The sequence below is a fragment of the Ranitomeya variabilis genome, chromosome 4 (assembly GCF_051348905.1).
Source record: "Ranitomeya variabilis isolate aRanVar5 chromosome 4, aRanVar5.hap1, whole genome shotgun sequence".
NCBI classification, from domain to species: domain Eukaryota; kingdom Metazoa; phylum Chordata; class Amphibia; order Anura; family Dendrobatidae; genus Ranitomeya; species Ranitomeya variabilis.
Genome location: NC_135235.1, coordinates 740,421,287 through 740,443,168, shown reverse-complemented (window position 1 = coordinate 740,443,168; position 21,882 = coordinate 740,421,287). Strand labels below are relative to the sequence as shown.

At 44.9% G+C, this 21,882-nt stretch overlaps 3 protein-coding genes across 3 annotated transcripts in view; all 3 read left to right on the top strand.

Moving 5' to 3' along the window:
• Positions 1-4,464, top strand: part of LOC143768025 (uncharacterized) — a 48,593-nt gene extending 44,129 nt beyond the window's left edge. The window contains exon 6 of the mRNA XM_077256672.1: positions 2,804-4,464. Coding sequence (XP_077112787.1) covers positions 2,804-3,849 — 1,046 coding nt within the window. The 3' untranslated portion in view covers positions 3,850-4,464. The remainder of the gene's footprint in view (positions 1-2,803) is intronic.
• LOC143768015 (uncharacterized) overlaps positions 1-21,882 on the top strand; it is a 611,009-nt gene that overhangs the window by 44,951 nt on the left and 544,176 nt on the right. The gene's annotated exons all lie outside the window — the stretch shown is intronic.
• LOC143768029 (uncharacterized) overlaps positions 1-21,882 on the top strand; it is a 788,341-nt gene that overhangs the window by 352,917 nt on the left and 413,542 nt on the right. The window lies entirely within an intron of this gene.

Below are 21,882 nucleotides of genomic sequence, written 5' to 3'. Positions count from 1 at the left end.
TCTGGTGACATCAAAGCAAAAGGTGGCTACTTTGAAGAACCAAGAATATAAGACATATTTTCAGTTGTTTCACACTTTTTTGTTAAGTATATAATTCCACATTTGTTAATTCATAGTTTTGATGCCTACAGTGTGAATTTACAATTTTCATAGTCATGAAAATACAGCAAAATCTTTAAATGAGGTGTGTCCAAACTTTTGGTCTGTACTGTATAATATGTGTATGTGTATTCACGAATATTTCCATGGAAGAATATGTGTAAATGACAGAGCAATTCTCTATGTCAAAGTTCGTGTTAAAATCGTATTGCAATCGAATAGCAATTACATGGCATTTGGATGTCAGTTGGATGCTAGGTGTGAAAAATCGGATTGTACTCGCATGAAAATCACATGGCACTTGCATGACACTAGTCCTACTTTTCTGGACTGAAATCTCCACTTTGCACTGACGAGCGGCAGTACCCGAAATGATCCCCGTCAAACGCCTCTGTCAGCCAAACCAGATCTCCACTTTGCACTGACGAAGGGCAGTACCCCGAAACACAGTGTCTGCAAATTGAGATTCGGGTTTGTCTTTTATCCTAAGTCATGTGACAACGCTCGTTAAAGAGTCGACATTGACTTTTAGGATTGCTACTTCCAATAGGTGGCACTAGAGTTCTAGTCCTCTTCCTCTCTGAAGAGACAATTTGCAGATTTCCCAGAGGAGCTTTGTGGTTTTAAGTCTCCTCACCTCGACATGCTTAACATGTCACTCTCCGCAAGGAGAAACGATACTTCTTGGATCCTGGTCTGAAATCTGAACTTTTTTCATAGTAATGAGTACAAGTCCTTAACACCTAATCCCCTGAAGCCATTGTCCCCTGTAAACAAACAAAAATAAAAGACAACAATATCTCTCACTTGTCCAACGTTGAAAGAATCGAGTTACCAAGGCTGTAATCCATCTGTGTGACATTTGCTTATAATAATAATATAATAATCTTTATTTATATAGCGCCAACATGTTCCACACGCTTTACAATTCAACAGTTCATATACAGCAATCATAACAAAGTTAATGATAATACAATAATTAATGAAAAGATATTGATGACCCTGCCCATAAGAGCTTACAATCTACAATGTAGTGAGAGGGGCTTATTTGCAATGATGGTCCAGCCATCTTGAGGAATTGGGATAAATAAAAGTTGGATGAGCTAGTCACCAGCCAATATTTGTAGTGCTTTTGGGTGCGATGGAGTTTGATAGAGGGTTATGAGGCAACTGCTCCCGCTGAAGAGCTGGGGACAATGACTCCCTGCAGCGAGAGTGGGCCTATGAACTGTGCTGACTTCAGTGAGATCATTGCAGTTCACCGTGAGAAATCGGGGTGCAACGAGTCATACTCCCCAAATTTCAACGAGATCGGTGGCCTCAGGCCACCTCTTATGCTGATGAGCAAATGTCGCACAGATGAATTACGGCGTGGGACTCTTTAAATTCTTTCAACTTTGGACAGGTGGGGGATATTGTTGTTTTTTCATTATTTTATTTTTTTTTTATATATAGCGCTAACATATTCCGCAGCGCTTTACAGTTTTGCACACATTATCGTCGCTGTCTCCGTTGGGGCTCACAATCTAAATTCCCTATCAGTATGTCTTTGGAATGTGGGAGGAAACCGGAGTACCTGGGAGGAAACCCACGCAAACACGGAGAGAACATACAAACTCTTTGCAGATGTTGTCCTTAGTGGGGCTTGAACCCAGGACTCCAGCGCTGCAAGGCTGCTGTGCTATCCACTTGTTTCAGGGGATTTGGTGTTAAGGTGAGTATAATGTGAATTTTTTTTTTTTTTTTTTTTATACTTAATTTTACTCTATGTAGGCTGATCACAAGCAGAGCAGGGTACAATGATGTGAGCTGTCTTCAACACCCGGAGCCAGGGATCAGCGCCAAGAGTACCTCTGATTCCCAGGTGACGAGATGTTTTGCGGACCATGCTGCTGCTAAAAAAAAGTCATGTCAGCGTGTCTTGCCCACAGACACACGGTCCGTGGAACACACTGACGTGTGCAGATCCATTAATTTGAATGGGTCTATGTGTTGAAGTGTCTCCAGTACGTATGAAAACTGTCACCACATACCGGAGACATTGATGTATGAAGACGGCCTTAAGCGGGTACTCCCATTTTCAAGATCCTATCCCAAAATATAGTAAGTGTAATAATAGCAAATACCTCCAATTAGAAATGTTGTATAGTTTTCCTTATTCTCTATATCGCCTACCCCATGTCCAGGGCATTGCAGTAGCTTAGGTATGGTTAGGTTATGACCACTAGCAACTGATAGTCACTATATGAGTGGTAGTAACCATGGATACCTAAGCTAATGCAATGCCCTGGATATGGAGTGAGCAACATAGCAAGTCAGAAGAACTATACTATATATTTCCTAATATTATTGTTATTACACCTACTACATATTAGGATAGTTGATCAGAGATGGGAATACCCCTTTAAGATTCTTACATGGGTTTTTATAGTGTATATTTTTATCTGTTGCTATAGATTGTAATGGAATAAAGCTTACTTTTAATCCTCCCTTTATTACTTCAAACGTTTCTACGTTTGTGTATTATATTTGTCAATTGTACTTTAGAGGTTCAGTACAATGGGATTTGTGAACTGGTGGCTCACCACTGTCTTAGGTTATAGTATCATTATACTTTGAGTTGTATAGAATTATGTATCTAGAAATGATGTAAAATATAAGGCACTGATATTGAAAAAATTAAAATCCATTTTATTCTTGGCAGATGACTGTGGTGTCAAACCGGATTCCTATGAAAAGCATGCCATTATTCTAGCTATACCTCCAGCGCTTCAGAGCAAAAATCAATCATCGGAGCTTTTTCAATCCGTCACCTATTTGGATTCATCACAGACTGTTAAGCAGAATGAAAGCCACAAAAGTGATGTTGAACATCAAATAATTCCCACAGCCAAGAAACCATTTTCCTGTTCAGAATGTGGGAAATATTTTAAACATAAATCTAAATTGCTTACACATGAGAGAATTCACACAGGAGAAAAGCCATTTTCATGTTCAGAATGTGGGAAATGTTTTAACCGTAAGTCAAATTTGCTTACACATTACAGAAGTCATGCAGGTGTGAAGCCATATTCATGTCCAGAATGTGGGAGTTGTTTCAACCATAAGTCACATTTTCTTACACATTGCAGAATTCATACAGGGGAGAAGCCATATTCATGTTCAGAATGTGGGAAAAGTTTTATCCAGAGATCAGATCTTCTTAAACATCAAAGAATCCACAAAGGAGAGAAGCCATATTCTTGTCCAGAATGTGGCAAATGTTTCAACCAGAAAGCATATTTCCTTATGCATCAGCGAACTCACACAGGGGAGAAGCTATTTTCATGTTCAGAATGTGGGAAAAGTTTTATCCAGAGATCAGATCTTCTTAAACATCAGAGAATTCACACAGGAGAGAAGCCATATCCATGTATAGAATGTGGAAAATGTTTTATCCAGAGATCAGATCTTCTTAAACACCAAAGAATCCACACAGGAGAGAAGCCATATTCATGTCCAGAATGTGGCAAATGTTTCAACCAGAAAGCATATTTCCTTATGCATCAGCGAACTCACACAGGGGAGAAGCTATTTTCATGTTCAGAATGTGGGAAAAGTTTTATCCAGAGATCAGATCTTCTTAAACATCAAAGAATCCACACAGGAGAGAAGCCATATCTATGTATAGAATGTGGGAAATGTTTTATCCAGAGATCAGATCTTCTTAAACATCAGAGAATTCACACAGGAGAGAAGCCATATTTATGACCAGCATGTGGGAAATGTTATAGTACAAGTTCAAAACTTGTTGCACATCAGAGAACTCACACAGGCTAGAAACCATTCTTTATGTTAAGATTGTAGGAAATGTTATTCCTGGGAATCATGTCTTCTTCATTATCTAAAAACTCATGTAGACTGAAGGAAATAATCAATAAGGAAATCAGACAGTAGAGTTATATTTAGTTCACAAAAGGGTGAAACAGGATATATCAGTATTGTAAGCACAAAGGGGCTTTTGCTGGAGGTAGGTGTCAAACCTGGAACCTTGGCTCCTGGATTCTCAGCTTAGAGGGGAGATAGCAAATGGTCTGTACTAGAAAGAATATCTCCTATTGTCCATGTGGGAAGAGACAGGTATTTGAAAGGGCATAACTTGGCTCATTGTTAATTTGTAGACAGCATTATTTAACCCCTTCCTGACTTGAAAATTGTACATTCACACTGAAGCATCAAAACTATGAATTAACACGTGGAATTATAAACTTAACAAAAAAGTGAAGAACCTACAATATAAGACATATTTTCAGTTGTTTCACAAAGTAGCCACCTTTTGCTTTGATTACTGCTTTGCACACTCTTGGCATTCTCTTGATGAGCTTCAAGAAGTAGTCACCGGGAATGGTTTTCACTTCACAGGTGTGCCCTGTCAGGTTTAATAAGTGGGATTTCTTGCCTTATAAATGGGGTTGGGACCGTCAGTTGTGTTGAGCAGAAGTCTGGTGGATACACAGCTGATACTCCTACGGAGACTGTTAGAAGTTGTATTATTGCAAGAAAAAAGCTAACTGAAGAAAAATGAGTGGCCATCATTACTTTAAGAAATTAAGGTCAGTCAGTCCGAAAAATTTTGAAAACTTTGAAAGTGTCCCCAAGTGCAGTGGCAAAAACCATCAAGCGCTACAAAGAAACTGGCTCACATGAGCATTGCCCCAGGAATGGAAGACCAAGAGTCACCTCTGCTTCGAGGGTAAGTTTATCCGAGTCACCAGCTTCAGAAATCGCAGGTTATCAGCAGCAGCAGGTCAATGCCACACAGAGTTCTATCAGCAGACACATCTCTACAACAACTGTTAAGAGGAGACTTTGTGCAGCAGGCCTTCATGGTAAAATAGGTGCTAGGAAACCACTGCTAAGGACAGGCAACAATCAGAAGAGACTTGTTTGGGCTAAAGAACACAAGGAATGGACATTAGACCAGTGGAAATCTGTGCTTTGGTCTGATGAATCCAAATTTGAGATCTTTGGTTCCAACCACCGTGTCTTTAATGCGACGCAGAAAAGGTGAACGGATGGACTCTACATGCCTGGTTCCCACCATGAAGCATGGAGGAGGAGGTGTGATGGTGTGGGGGTGCTTTGCTGGTGACACTGTTGGGGATTTATTCAAAATTGAAGGCATACTTAACCAGCATGGCTACCACAGCATCTTGCAGTGGCAGCTATTCCATCCGGTTTGCGTTTAGTTGGACCATCATTTAATTTTGAACAGGTGTCATGTCGGACGCTGTTCAGACCAGGTCGTCCGACAGACAGCGGTAATTCCGCTTTTGACCACTGTTTGCTCATTGGCGTCTGCTAGATTTTATCTAGCTGTTTAGGGGTTAATTTACCTAATCCTTAGATTGGAAGCTGGGCCATGCCCACTGCCTTTAAATAGTTCTCCTGATCTTTGGGCGTCGCCAATAATCGCTTCTGTCTTGTGCATTGTTATCTCGGTCTGGTGAGGAGAGCTGCTGGTTGGAGATTCGTTGCTGGTGTTGTATTTTCCTTTGTCTTATTTACTCCTTCCTTTATTTGTATTTATTTTGCCCTGCACATTTATAGTGTATTCCTGAGTGACTGCGGCGTGGTGTATATTTTCCTTTATCCTTGTCTGTGCTAAATGTGGGTATTGGGGAATAACATCTTCACTGGGTGGTGTGCGGAGGTTTCAGCCTAGGGCTGAGCTCAGGAGACAGGGTGAGGTTCGAGGCCTGGACATGCACACCCTCAGTGTAAACTCCAGGTAGAGGGTTAGTCAGGATTTCCCTAGTCTGAGGGAAACTGCAGGGGCCCGGGTTATTAGCTCTCGCTCACCTAGTCTCTCCCTGACATTATAATCGGCCCAACAACACAAAAGAAAAAAAAAGGGGGGGTTTCTTTTTTTTTTGTGTGTTTTGTCATGGATCCCATGACTTTCATAACCCGCCAGATGGAGGCGCTGTCCCTACAGGTCACGGAGTTAAGGGGGGCAGTACAGCAACAGGGACTAGCAGTGTCTAATGTGCAAGCTGGAGCGTCAGGAAGAGTTGCTGAGCCTAAATTTCCTTTGCCTGAAAAATTTGCTGGGGAACGCAGTAAATTTGTTTCTTTTCGTGAAGCTTGCAAACTATATTTCCGTATGCGCCCGATATCTTCAGGTAATGAAGATCAGCGTGTGGGCCTGGTGTTGTCATTGTTGAGTGGGGATCCCCAAGCATGGGCGTTTTCTTTGCCATCTGATTCTGCTGCATTTTACTCTGGAGAGTTTTTTTTCCTGTCTTGGGAAAATCTACGATGAACCTGACAAAATGGCTCTAGCAGAATCTAAGATACGTTCTATTCGCCAGGGGGAGCGAGTTGCAGAGGATTACTGTTCTGAATTTCGTCGCTGGGCGATCGATACACAATGGAATGATGCAGCATTGCGGAGTCAGTTTATACATGGGATTTCTGGAAGGGTTAAAAAAGCCCTTCTGATGTACGAGACTCCTGCTTCTCTAGATTCCGCCATGAGTCTGGTTGTCTGCATTGATCGCCGTTTGCGTCAGGGGGAGCATGAGACACCGCCTATGGGAGAAGGTTTAGGTTCACGTGAGGTTGCTGCAGGTGAGCCCACGGAGCCTATGCAAATCGCAGGGGTGTCAAATGTGAAGCGTCCAGTCCCTGAGCTCAGGAAGCAGGGAGCCTGTTTTTACTGTGGTAAAACGGGTCATTTTATTAACATCTGTCCTCTGCTGCCTAAGAAAAACGCAACGGCGGAAAACCTCTAAGCTCAAAGGGTGGAGGAGACCAGTCTGAGCTTATGTATATCCTCCATGGTAGTTTCTCAGTGCATGCTCCCTGCTAAGGTTTTTATCGCTGGCAGTGAGCTGCCAATTACTGTTTTTGTGGATAGTGGTTCAGCCACAAATCTCATTGATGAGGAGTTTGCGTGCACAGCAGGTTTTAGGATTGAAAAACTGTCTCATCCTATCCGCGTGGTCACCATCAATGCTGATCCTCTCTTTCAGGGGGAGATTACTGAATTTGTGGCTGAGGTGAAACTCCACATTGGAGTTCTACATTCCGAGCGGATTACATGTAAGGTGCTCAGGAATCTTCCTGCTCAGGTGGTTTGGGGTTTTCCTTGGTTGTCTATGCATAACCCGGTAATTGACTGGAAAACTCAGGACATAATTCGCTGGAGTGAGTTCTGCCAGGAGAATTGCCTGGCCACATGTGTGGCTGCGGTGACTTCAAGCGTTCCGGAGTCACTTCAGGATTTTGTGGATGTGTTCTCTGAGAAGGGTGTTGTGAATTTGGATTCTGGGCTCCCCCGGTGGCTACTGGTGGAATTGAACTTGTGACATCATCTTCCCTGTTCACCTGTTCTGATTAGATCTGGGTGTCGCTATATAACCTGGCTTCTCTGTTAGATGCTTGCCGGTCAACAATGTTATCAGAAGCCTCTCTGTGCTTGTTCCTGCTCCCAGACATCTACTAGATAAGTTGGACATTCGTCCATGTTTTGTTTTTGTATTTTGGTTCCAGTTCACAGCTGCAGTTTCGTTACTGTGTCTGGAAAGCTCTTGTTGATCAGGAATTGCCACTCTGGTATTATGAGTTAATGCCAGAGTCCTAAAGTAATTTCTGGATGTGTTTTGTTAGGGTTTTCTACTGACCATGAAAGTATGCTTTCTGTCTTCTGCTATCTAGAAAGCGGACCTCAAATTTGCTAAAACTATTTTCCTGCTGCGTTTGTTGTTTCATCTCATATCACCGCCAATATATGTGGGGGGCCTCTGTCTCCTTTTTGGGCATTTCTCTAGAGGTGAGTCAGGTCTTATATTTCCCTCTGCTAGCATTATTTAGTTCTCCGGCCGGCGCTGGGCATATAGGGATAAAAAGTAGGACATGCTACCTGGCTACTTCTAGATGATGCGGTAGGTTTAGTTCATGGTCAGTATAGTTACATCTTCCAAGAGCTTGTTCCTATTGAGGCTTATGCTAGTTCTCTGGCCATGGAGATCATGACAGTTTGACCGGCCCACTAAAGGGTTAAAATCCTTGGCTGAGAAAGGAGAGAAATAAGAAGTCTGCTGAAAATTTTTTTTTTTATTTTTTTTTTTTTCTCTAGTAGTTAGTGTGCTCTTAATTGGATCACTTGCCAGTCTGTCTATGCTGCAGTCTTTCTTTTTTTTCTCTCTCCTTCTAATCTTTGAATGGCTCTATGTTCACCTGTCTATAATGGATCTACAGAGTGTAACTGCAGGTTTGAATAATCTCGCCACGAAAGTACAAAGTTTGCAAGATTTTGTTGCTCATGCTCCGGTATCAGAGCCGAGAATTCCTTTGCCGGAATTCTTCTCAGGGAATAGATCTAGCTTTCAGAATTTTAGAAATAATTGTAAGTTATTTTTGTCCCTGAAATCTCGTTCTGCTGGAGACCCTGCACAGCAGGTTGGGATTGTGATTTCCTTGCTCCGCGGCGACCCTCAAGATTGGGCTTTTGCATTGGCACCAGGGGATCCTGCGTTGCGCAATGTGGATGCGTTTTTTCTGGCCTTGGGCTTGCTGTATGAGGAACCTCATTTGGAACTTCAGGCAGAAAAAACTTTGATGTCCCTATCGCAGGGGCAAGATGAAGCTGAAATTTACTGCCAAAAATTCCGTAAATGGTCTGTGCTTACTCAGTGGAATGAGTGTGCCTTGGCGGCTACTTTCAGAGAGGGTCTTTCTGATGCCATTAAGGATGTTATGGTGGGGTTCCCTGTGCCTGCAAGTCTGAATGAGTCCATGACAATGGCCATTCAGATCGATAGGCGTCTGCGGGAGCGCAAACCAGTGCACCATCTGGCGGTGTCCACTGAGAAGACGCCAGAAAACATGCAGTGTGATAGAATTCTGTCCAGAAGCGAGCGGCAGAATTTTAGACGGAAAAATGGGTTGTGTTTCTATTGTGGGGATTCTACTCATGTTATATCAGCATGCTTTAAGCGTACTAAAAAGCTTGATAAATCCGTTCCCATTGGCACTTTACAGTCTAAATTTATTTTGTCTGTGACCCTGATTTGCTCTTTGTCATCTATTACTACGGACGCCTATATCGACTCTGGCGCCGCTTTGAGTCTTATGGATTGGTCCTTTGCCAATCGTTGTGGGTATGATTTAGAGCCTTTGGAGACTCTTATTCCTCTGAAGGGGATTGACTCCACCCCATTGGCTAATAATAAACCACAATACTGGACACAAGTGACTATGTGTATTAATCCGGATCACCAGGAGACTATTCGTTTTCTGGTGCTGTATAATCTACATGATGATTTGGTGCTGGGATTGCCATGGCTGCAGTCTCACAACCCAGTCCTTGACTGGAGAGCTATGTCTGTGTTGAGCTGGGGATGTAAGGGGACTCATGGGGACGTACCTTTGGTGTCCATTTCATCATCTATTCCCTCTGAAATCCCTGAGTTCCTGTCTGATTATCGTGACGTCTTTGAAGAACCCAAGCTGGGTTCACTACCTCCGCACCGTGAGTGCGATTGTGCTATAGATTTAATTCCGGGTAGTAAATACCCAAAGGGTCGTTTATTTAATCTGTCTGTGCCTGAACATACTGCTATGCGAGAATATATAAAGGAGTCCTTGGAAAAGGGACATATTCGTCCATCGTCATCTCCCTTAGGAGCCGGTTTTTTCTTTGTGTCAAAAAAAGACGGCTCTTTGAGACCATGTATTGATTATCGGCTTTTGAATAAAATCACGGTTAAATATCAATACCCATTGCCGTTGCTGACTGATTTGTTTGCTCGCATAAAGGGGGCCAAGTGGTTCTCTAAGATTGATCTCCGTGGGGCGTATAATTTGGTGCGGATCAGGCAGGGGGATGAGTGGAAAACCGCATTTAATACGCCCGAGGGCCACTTTGAGTATTTGGTGATGCCTTTTGGTCTTTCTAATGCCCCTTCAGTCTTCCAGTCCTTTATGCATGATATTTTCCGCGATTTTTTGGATAAATTTATGATAGTGTATCTGGATGATATTCTGATTTTTTCGGATGATTGGGACTCTCATGTCCGGCAAGTTAAGAGGGTTTTTCAGGTTTTGCGGTCTAATTCTCTGTGTGTCAAGGGTTCTAAGTGCGTTTTTGGGGTTCAGAGAATTTCCTTTTTGGGATATATTTTTTCTCCCTCTTCCATTGAGATGGATCCTGTCAAGGTTCAAGCTATTTGTGATTGGACGCAGCCCTCTTCTCTTAAAAGTCTTCAGAAATTTTTGGGCTTTGCCAACTTTTATCGTCGATTTATTTCTGGTTTTTCGGATGTCGTTAAGCCATTGACCGATTTGACTAGACAGGGTGCTGATGTTGCTAATTGGTCCCCTGATGCTGTGGAGGCCTTTCAGGAGCTTAAGCGCCGTTTTTCTTCTGCCCCTGTGTTGCGTCAGCCTGATGTGACTCTTCCTTTTCAGGTTGAGGTCGACGCTTCTGAGATCGGGGCTGGGGCAGTGTTGTCGCAGAAAAGTTCTGACTGCGCCGTGATGAGGCCTTGTGCCTTCTTTTCCCGTAAATTTTCGCCCGCTGAGCGGAATTATGATGTTGGGAATCGGGAGCTTTTGGCCATGAAGTGGGCGTTTGAGGAGTGGCGCCATTGGCTCGAGGGGGCCAGACATCAGGTGGTGGTATTGACTGACCACAAAAATTTGATCTATCTTGAGACCGCCAGGCGCCTGAATCCTAGACAGGCGCGCTGGTCATTATTTTTCTCTCGGTTTAATTTTGTGGTATCGTACCTACCGGGTTCTAAGAATGTTAAGGCGGATGCCCTTTCTAGGAGTTTTGAGCCTGATTCACCCGGCAACTCTGACCCCACAGGTATTCTTAAGGAGGGAGTTATCTTGTCAGCCGTTTCTCCAGACCTGCGGCGGGCCTTGCAGGAGTTTCAGGCGGATAGACCGGATCGTTGTCCGCCTGATAGGTTGTTTGTTCCTGATGATTGGACCAGTAGAGTCATCTCTGAGGTACATTCTTCTGCATTGGCAGGTCATCCTGGAATTTTTGGTACCAGGGATTTGGTGGCAAGATCCTTCTGGTGGCCTTCCCTGTCACGAGATGTGCGAGGCTTTGTGCAGTCTTGTGACGTTTGTGCTCGGGCCAAGCCTTGTTGTTCTCGGGCTAGTGGATTATTGTTGCCCTTGCCTATTCCTAAGAGGCCTTGGACACACATCTCGATGGATTTTATTTCAGATCTGCCTGTTTCTCAGAAGATGTCTGTCATCTGGGTGGTGTGTGACCGTTTTTCTAAGATGGTCCATTTGGTTCCCCTGCCCAAATTGCCTTCTTCTTCCGAGTTGGTGCCCCTGTTTTTTCAAAATGTTGTTCGTTTGCATGGTATTCCTGAGAATATCGTTTCTGACAGAGGAACCCAATTTGTGTCTAGATTTTGGCGGGCATTCTGTGCTAGGATGGGCATAGATTTGTCTTTTTCGTCTGCTTTTCACCCTCAGACTAATGGCCAGACCGAGCGGACTAATCAGACCCTGGAGACATATCTGAGGTGTTTTGTGTCTGCTGACCAGGATGATTGGGTTGCTTTTTTGCCATTGGCGGAGTTCGCCCTCAATAATCGGGCCAGCTCTGCCACTTTGGTGTCCCCGTTTTTCTGTAATTCGGGGTTCCACCCTCGATTTTCCTCCGGTCAGATGGAATCCTCGGATTGTCCTGGAGTGGATGCGGTGGTGGAGAGATTGCATCATATCTGGGGGCAGGTGATGGACAATTTAAAGTTGTCCCAGGAGAAGACTCAGCTTTTTGCCAACCGTCACCGTCGTGTTGGTCCTCGGCTTTGTGTTGGAGATTTGGTGTGGTTGTCTTCTCGTTTTGTCCCTATGAGGGTCTCATCTCCTAAGTTTAAGCCTCGGTTCATCGGTCCGTATAAAATATTGGAGATTCTTAACCCTGTTTCCTTCCGTTTGGACCTCCCTGCATCCTTTTCTATTCATAACGTTTTTCATCGGTCGTTATTGCGCAGGTATGAGGCACCGGTTGTGCCTTCCGTTGAGCCTCCTGCTCCGGTGTTGTTTGAGGGTGAGTTGGAGTACGTTGTGGAAAAAATCCTAGACTCCCGTGTTTCCAGACGGAGACTCCAGTATCTGGTCAAGTGGAAGGGATACGGCCAGGAGGATAATTCTTGGGTCACTGCATCTGATGTTCATGCCTCTGATCTGGTTCGTGCCTTTCATAGGGCCCATCCTGATCGCCCTGGTGGTTCTGGTGAGGGTTCGGTGCCCCCTCCTTGAGGGGGGGGTACTGTTGTGAATTTGGATTCTGGGCTCCCCCGGTGGCTACTGGTGGAATTGAACTTGTGACATCATCTTCCCTGTTCACCTGTTCTGATTAGATCTGGGTGTCGCTATATAACCTGGCTTCTCTGTTAGATGCTTGCCGGTCAACAATGTTATCAGAAGCCTCTCTGTGCTTGTTCCTGCTCCCAGACATCTACTAGATAAGTTGGACATTCGTCCATGTTTTGTTTTTGTATTTTGGTTCCAGTTCACAGCTGCAGTTTCGTTACTGTGTCTGGAAAGCTCTTGTTGATCAGGAATTGCCACTCTGGTATTATGAGTTAATGCCAGAGTCCTAAAGTAATTTCTGGATGTGTTTTGTTAGGGTTTTCTACTGACCATGAAAGTATGCTTTCTGTCTTCTGCTATCTAGAAAGCGGACCTCAAATTTGCTAAAACTATTTTCCTGCTGCGTTTGTTGTTTCATCTCATATCACCGCCAATATATGTGGGGGGCCTCTGTCTCCTTTTTGGGCATTTCTCTAGAGGTGAGTCAGGTCTTATATTTCCCTCTGCTAGCATTATTTAGTTCTCCGGCCGGCGCTGGGCATATAGGGATAAAAAGTAGGACATGCTACCTGGCTACTTCTAGATGATGCGGTAGGTTTAGTTCATGGTCAGTATAGTTACATCTTCCAAGAGCTTGTTCCTATTGAGGCTTATGCTAGTTCTCTGGCCATGGAGATCATGACAGAAGGGTTATTCAGAGCTGCCGCCACATCGTCCTTATGACTGTTCTATCAGGTTTAAACCAGGGGCCAAATTGCCTAAAGCAAGGATGTTTAACATCTCCGGTCCGGAGAGACAAGCGTTAAAAGATTACATTGCTGAAAGCTTGAGCAAAGGGCACATCAGGCCATCATCCTTGCCGGTGGCAGCAGGGTTCTTCTTCGTGAAGAAGAAAGATGGCGGATTACACCCGTGTTTGGATTTCAGGGAGTTGAACCAGATTACAGTTCGTGATTCATACCCTATGCCTCTGATTCCAGATTTGTTCAACCAGGTGGCAGGTGCTAAGGGGTTTACCAAGCTTGACCTCAGGGGGGCGTACAACCTCATAAGAGTCCGTCAAGGTGATGAGTGGAAGACGGCTTTTAATACCCCTGAGGGTCATTTAATCAATGATGTGTTCTCGCATGTTTTGGGGAAATTCGTTATCGTGTACCTAGATGACATTCTCATATATTCTTGCGACCGTGATACTCATTTAGATCATGTCAGGCAGGTGTTACAGCTTCTCAGAGAGAATAAGCTGTATGCTAAACTTGAAAAATGTGTATTTTCTGTTCAAGAGTTGCCTTTCTTGGGTTATATTGTTTCTGCTTCTGGTTTTAAAATGGACGCCACTAAGGTGCAGGCGGTGCTGCATTGGGAACGTCCTGATAACCTGAAAGCACTTCAGCGGTTCCTTGGGTTTTCTAACTACTATAGGAAATTTATCAAGGATTTTTCCATCATTGCTAAACCGCTAACTGACATGACTAAAAAGGGTACCAATTTCTCAGTTTAGCCTGAGGCTGCTGTGCGCGCATTTGAATTTCTTAAGAACAGTTTTGTTTCAGCCCCCATTCTTGTGCAGCCAGATGTATCTAAACCCTTTGTTGTGGAATTCGATGCGTTTGAGGTAAGTGTGGGGGCGGTACTATCTCAAGGCTCATCTTTGAGTGGTTTACGTCCGTGCGCCTATTTCTCCAAGAAACTGTCGTCCGACGAACGTAACTACGATATCGGCAACAGGGAGTTGTTGGCAATAAAGTTGGCCTTTGAGGAATGGCAACACTTCTTGGAGGGGTCGGTACATCAGGTAACTGTTATTACCGATCATAAGAATCTGCTGTATTTGGAGTCTGCCAAGCGTCTGTCCCCCAGGCAGGCTCGCTGGGCATTGTTTTTCACGCGGTTCAATTTTGTGGTTACTTACAGACCAGGGTCTAAATACACTAAGGCGGATGCTCTGTCCAGGTGTTTTCCGGGGGGAGAACCTCGGAAAGATCCAGTACCCATCTGTTGTGAATTCCGTTCTTGGGCTTCCTCCTGTGGTTGTGAATGGTACTTTTGTGAGTTCTGCCCTTGGCCTCCCTCTGGTGGTTTCGAGTGGAACTGCTGCTCCTTGAGTTTTGCTGTAGCAGCTGCTTTCACTTATCGTCTCCCTTGGCCTTGCTATTTAACTTGGCTCTGGTCTTCAGTTCATGCCAGCTGTCAATGTTTCAGGGTTGGATTCAGATCTCTCCTTGGATATCTCTTATGGCCTGTCCATTTCAGCAAAAGATAAGTTCTTGCTAGTTCTTTTGTTGTCCATTTGCTTTGGACTTTATTGCTCAGCTCATGTTATGTTTCTTTTTGTCCAGCTTGTCATTATGATATATTCAGGCTAGCTGGAAGCTCTGGGGAAGCAAATTTGCCCCTCCACACCGTGAGTCGGTGTGGAGATCATTTTTGTAAACTCTACGTGGATTTTTAGTTTTTAATACTGACCGCACAGTATCCTTTCCTATTTCTGTCTATCTAGATTAGAATTGGCCTCCTTTGCTAAAATCTGTTTTCATTTCTGTGTATGTCATTTCCCTCTCCACTCACAGTCAATATTTGTGGGGGGCTATCTTTCCTTTTGGGAATTTCTCTGAGGCAAGATAGTTTTCTGTTTCCATCTTTAGGGGTAGTTAGTTCTCAGGCTGTGACGAGGCGTCTAGGGAGTGACAGGAACGTCCCACGGCTATTTCTAGTGTTGGTGTTAGGATTAGGAATTGTGGTCAGTAAAGTTACCACCTCCTCAGAGCTTGTCCCATGTTTCTCTTTAACCACCAGGTCATATCAGTGTTGCTCCTTAACCACCAGGTCATAACAGTACAGCTGGCCCGCAATGTGTTGAATGCATGTCAAAAGAGGGGAAAAAAAAGTTTTGAGCCATTTTTTTTTTCTTTGCAGCCTGTTTTGTCTTTTTTTTCCCCTTAATCTCTGGGTGGTTCAGGACTCTGGTGCTGACATGGATGTTCAGGGTTTATTCTCTAATGTGGATCAACTCGCTGCAAGGGTTCAGAATATCCAAGATTGTTGTCCAGACTCCGGTTTTGGAGCCTAGAATTCCTATTCCTGATTTGTTTTCTGGGGATAGATCTAAATTTTTGAACTTTAAAAATAACTGCAGATTGTTTTTTGCTCTGAGACCCCGTTCCTCTGGTGACCCCATTCAGCAGGTGAAGATTGTCATTTCTCTGCTACATGGAGACCCGCAGGACTGGGCATTCTCCCTTGAGCCGGGGAATCCTGCATTGCTCAATGTAGACGCATTTTTTCAAGCGCTCGGATTGCTGTATGACGAACCTAATTGTGTGGATCAGGCAGAAGAAACCTTGCTGGCTCTGTGTCAGGGTCAGGAAGCAGCAGAAGTATACTGCCAGAAATTTTGAAAGTGGTCTGTGCTCACAAAATGTAATGAGTATGCCCTGGCAGCGATTTTCAGAAACGGTCTTTCTGAAGCCCTTAAAGATGTTATGGTGGGGTTCCCCACGCCTGCTGGTTTGAAAGAATCAAAGTCTTTGGCCATTCAGATTGATCGGCACCTGCGCGAGCGCAAGGTGGTGCACCATATGGCGGTGTCTTCTGGGCTGAGTCCTGAGCCTATGCAATGTGATAGGATTTTGACTAGAGCTGAACGGCAGGAATTCAGATGTCAGAATGGGCTGTGTTTTTACTGTGGTGACTCTACTCATGCTGTTTCTGATTGTCCGAAGCGTACTAAGAGGGTCGCTAGGTCTGTTACCATTAGTACTGCACAGCCTAAATTTCTCTTGTCTATTACCCTGATTTGCTCATTGTCGTCCTTTTCTGTTATGGCATTTGTGGATTCTGGCGCTGCCCTGAACTTAATGGACAGAATTTGCCAAACGCTGTGGTTTTTCCTCGGAGCCTTTGCAGAGCCCTATTCCCTTAAGGGGGATTGATGCTACGCCATTGGCCAAGAATAAACCTCAGTACTGGACTCAGTTGACCATGTACATGACTCCAGCACATCAGGAAAATATTCGCTTTTTGGTGTTGCATAATTTGCATGATGTTGTTGTGCTGGGTTTTCCATGGTTACAGGTACAAAATCCAGTGCTGGATTGGAAATCTATGTCTGTGACTAGTTGGGGTTGTCAAGGGATACATAGTGATATTCCTTTGATGTCAATTTCCTCATCCCCCTTCTTCTGAAGTTCCTGAGTTTTTGTCGGATTTCCAGGATATATTTGATGAGCCCAAGTCCAGTTCCCTACCTCCTCATAGGGACTGTGATTGTGCTATTAACTTGATTCCTGGCTGTAAGTTCCCTAAGGGCCGACTTTTCAATCTGTCTGTGCCAGAGCATGCCGCTATGCGGAGTTATGTAAAGGAGTCTTTGGAGAAGGGGCATATTCACCCGTCTTCGTCACCGTTGGGAGCGGGGTTCTTTTTTGTTGCCAAGAAGGATGGCTCCTTGAGGCCCTGTATAGATTATCGCCTTCTCAATAAGATCACGGTCAAATTCCAATACCCTTTACCTTTGCTTTCTGATTTGTTTGCTCGGATTAAGGGGGCTAGTTGGTTTACCAAGATCGACCTTCGAGGGGCGTATACTCTTGTTCGTATTAAACCGGGTGATGAATGGAAAACAGCATTTAATACGCCCGAAGGCCATTTTGAATACCTTGTGATGCCATTCAGGCTCTCTAATGCTCCATCTGTGTTTCAGTCCTTTATGCATGATATCTTCCGGAATTATCTGGATAAATTCATGATTGTATATTTGGATGATATTTTGGTTTTTTCCGATGATTGGGAGTCTCATGTGAAACAGGTCAGGATGGTATTTCAGGTCCTTCGTGCTAATGCATTGTTTGTGAAGGGGTCTAAATGCCTCTTTGGAGTTCAGAAGGTTTCTTTTTTGGGTTTCATTATTTCTCCCTCGGCTATTGAAATGGACCCTGTTAAGGTCCAGGCCATTCATGATTGGACTCAACCCACATCTGTGAAGAGCCTTCAGAAATTTTTGGGCTTTGCTACTTTTTATCTCCGCTTCATTGCTAATTTTTCCAGTGTGGTTAAGCCTCTGACCGATTTGACGAAGAAAGGCGCTGATGTGATGAATTGGTCCTCTGCGGCTGTTGAGGCCTTTCAGGAGCTTAAACGTCGTTTTACTTCTGCCCCTGTGTTGCGTCAGCCAGATGTTTCTCTCCCTTTTCAGGTTGAGGTTGACGCTTCTGAGATTGGGGAAGGGGCTGTTTTGTCTCAGAGAAATTCTGATGGCTCTTTGATGAAACCGTGTGCTTTCGTCTCCAGAAAGTTTTCGCCTGCTGAGCGTAATTATGATGTCGGCAATCGGGAATTGTTGGCTATGAAGTGGGCATTTGAGGAGTGGCGACATTGGCTTGAGGGAGCCAAGCATCGCGTTGTGGTCTTGACCGATCATAAGAATCTGATTTACCTTGAGTCTGCCAAGCGGTTGAATCCTAGACAAGCTCGATGGTCTCTGTTTTTCTCCCGTTTTGATTTTGTGGTCTCGTATCTTCCGGGATCTAAGAATGTGAAGGCTGATGCCCTTTCTAGGAGTTTTTTGCCTGATTCTCCAGGAGTCCTTGAGCCGGCTGGTATTCTCAAGGAGGGGGTGATTCTTTCTGCCATCTCCCCTGATTTGCGGCGGGTGCTTCGGGAGTTTCAGGCTGATAAACCTGACCGCTGTCCAGTGGGGAAACTGTTTGTTCCTGATAGATGGACTAGTAAGGTAATTTCTGAGGTTCATTGTTCAGTATTGGCTGGTCATCCTGGGATTTTTGGTACCAGAGATTTGGTTGCTAGGTCCTTTTGGTGGCCTTCCTTGTCACGGGATGTGCGTTCTTTTGTGCAGTCCTGTGGGACTTGTGCCCGGGCCAAGCCTTGCTGTTCCCGTGCCAGTGGGTTGCCTTTGCCTATCCCTGAGAGGCCCTGGACGCATATTTCCATGGATTTTATTTCTGATCTTCCTGTTTCTCAGAAGATGTCTGTCATCTGGGTGGTTTGTGATCGGTTTTCTAAGATGGTCCATTTGGTACCTTTGCCTAAGTTGCCTTCCTCCTCTGATTTGGTTCAATTGTTTTTTCAGCATGTGGTTCGTTTGCATGGCATTCCGGAGAATATTGTGTCTGACAGAGGTTCCCAGTTTGTTTCTAGGTTTTGGCGGTCCTTTTGTGCTAGAATGGGCATTGATTTGTCTTTTTCTTCAACATTTCATCCTCAGACAAATGGCCAAACGGAGCGAACCAATCAGACCTTGGAAACCTATTTGAGATGCTTTGTGTCTGCTGATCAGGATAATTGGGTGACCTTCTTGCCGTTGGCCGAGTTTGCCCTTAATAATTGGGCTAGTTCGGCTACCTTGGTTTCGCCTTTCTTTTGTAACTTTGGTTTTCATCCTTGTTTTTCTTCGGGGCAGGTTGAGCCTTCTGATTGTCCTGGTGTGGATTCTGTGGTGGACAGGTTACAGCAGATTTGGACTCATGTGGTGGACAATTTGACGTTGTCTCAGGAAAAGGCTCAACGTTTTGCTAACCGTTGTCGGTGTGTTGGTCCCCGGCTTCGTGTTGGGGATTTGGTCTGGTTGTCTTCTCGTAATGTTCCTATGAAGGTTTCTTCCCCTAAGTTCAAGCCTCGCTTTATTGGTCCTTATAAGATTTCTGAAATTATCAATCCGGTGTCTTTTCGTTTGGTCCTTCCAGCTTCTTTTTCCATTCATAATGTGTTCGATAGATCTTTGTTGCGGAGATATGTGGCGCCTATGGTTCCCTCCGTTGATCCTCCTGCTCCGGTGTTGGTTGAGGGGGAGTTGGAGTATGTGGTGGAGAAGATTTTGGATTCTCGTTTTTCGAGGCGGAAGCTTCAGTATCTGGTCAAGTGGAAGGGTTATGGCCAGGAGGATAATTCTTGGGTTGTTGCCTCCGATGTCCATGCTGCCGATTTGGTTCGTGCTTTTCACTTGGCTCGTCCTGATCGGCCTGAGGGCTCTGGTGAGGGTTCGGTGACCCCTCCTCAAGGGGGGGGGGGGGTACTGTTGTGAATTCCGTTCTTGGGCTCCCTCCTGTGGTTGTGAATGGTACTTTTGTGAGTTCTGCCCTTGGGCTCCCTCTGGTGGTTTCGAGTGGAACTGCTGCTCCTTGAGTTTTGCTGTAGCAGCTGCTTTCACTTATCGTCTCCCTTGGCCTTGCTATTTAACTTTGCTCTGGTCTTCAGTTCATGCCAGCTGTCAATGTTTCAGGGTTGGATTCAGATCTCTCCTTGGATATCTCTTATGGCCTGTCCATTTCAGCAAAAGATAAGTTCTTGCTAGTTCTTTTGTTGTCCATTTGCTTTGGACTTTATTGCTCAGCTCATGTTATGTTTCTTTTTGTCCAGCTTGTCATTATGATATATTCAGGCTAGCTGGAAGCTCTGGGGAAGCAGATTTGCTCCTCCACACTGTGAGTCGGTGTGGAGATCATTTTTGTAAACTCTGCGTGGATTTTTAGTTTTTAATACTGACCGCACAGTATCCTTTCCTATTTCTGTCTATCTAGATTAGAATTGGCCTCCTTTGCTAAAATCTGTTTTAATTTCTGTGTATGTCATTTCCCTCTCCACTCACAGTCAATATTTGTGGGGGGCTATCTTTCCTTTTGGGAATTTCTCTGAGGCAAGATAGTTTTCTGTTTCCATCTTTAGGGGTAGTTAGTTCTCAGGCTGTGACGAGGCATCTAGGGAGTGACAGGAACGTCCCACGGCTATTTCTAGTGTTGGTGTTAGGATTAGGAATTGCGGTCAGTAAAGTTACCACCTCCTCAGAGCTTGTCCCATGTTTCTCTTTAACCACCAGGTCATATCAGTGTTGCTCCTTAACCACCAGGTCATAACACCCATCCTCCAAAAGGGTGTTGTGGTTTCGGCTCTCACTACCGACGTTGAGGCTGAGATTGCCGAGGCTCAGGAGGAGGTACCATCTGAGCTTCCCGTCAACAAATCTTTTGTACCGCTTCATCTCCGCCTAAAGGTTTTGGCGGAGCATCATGATGCTATCCTGGCTGGTTATCCAGGGGTTAGAGGTACCTTGGAGTTGGTGTCACGTCGGTTTTGGTGGCCCAAGATCCGACAGGATGTGGTCTCATACGTGTCAGCTTGTACCACGTGCGCTAGGGCTAAGACACCTCGCTCCCGTCCTGTTGGCACACTCCTTCCTCTTGAGGTACCTAGTAAGCCATGGACGGAAATCTCCATGGATTTCATCACTGATTTGCCCTCATCAGCTGGAAACACGGTCATCTTGGTGATTGTTGATCGGTTTTCTAAAATGTCGCACTTTGTGTCTTTGCCTGCGTTGCCTAACGCTAAGACTCTGGCCCAAGTATTTGTGCAGGAGGTGGTCAGACTTCATGGGGTTCCGTCTGACATCGTGTCTGATAGGGAGTCTAAGTTTGTGGCAAAATTTTGGAGAGCGTTTTGCTCACAGCTGGGAATCAAGCTATCTCATTCTTCGGCGTTTCATCCTCAGTCAAATGGTCAGACTGAGCGTATGAACCAAAATTTGGAACAGTACTTACGCTGCTTTGTCTCTGATAACCAGGAGGAGTGGTCTACCTTTCTTCCTTTGGCTGAGTTTGCCATCAATAATCACCACCAGGAGTCGTCTGGGGAGTCTCCGTTTTTTTTGTGTTTACTGGCTACATCCTCAATTTTGTACCTTGAGTCAGAGGGGCTCTTCCGGCGTTCCGGAGGAGGACCAGTTAGGAACACAATTGTCATCAGTCTGGAGGAGAGTTAAACAGCGCCTGTTGAGTGTGGTTGCTAGGTACAAACGTGTGGCTGATAGTAGGCGTGTGCCAGGTCCGGTCCTGAGTGTGGATGACTGGGTGTGGTTATCCACAAAAAACATAAGACTCAAAATACCATCCCTTAAATTGGGTCCACGGTTTATTGGTCCATTTAGGGTCATCGCCGTCATTAACCCAGTAGCGTACCGATTGGAGCTCCCTACGGTGTATAAGATACACAACGTGTTCCACAGGTCCCTTCTAAAGAAGGTGGTGGGTTCTGTGGACGCGGTGCCTATGCCACCTCCAGTCTTGGTAGATGGTAATTTGGAGTTTGAAGTCTCCAAGGTGGTTGACTCTCGTGTAGTGCGTCGCACTTTACAGTACTTGGTACATTGGCGTGGTTATGGGCCTGAGGAGAGGTCCTGGGTACCAGCCTCGGACGTTCATGCTGACTGGCTGGTCAGGTTGTTTCACCGCCGTCATCTGGACAAGCCGGGTCCTATTAGCCGTGAGGGACCTGGGGTCCCTCGTAGAAGGCGGGGTACTGTCATGTCGGATGCTGTTCAGACCAGGTCGTCCGACAGACAGCGGTAATTCCGCTTTTGACCACTATTTGCTCATTGGCGTCTGCTAGATTTTATCTAGCTGTTCCGGGGTTAATTTACCTAATCCTTGGATTGGA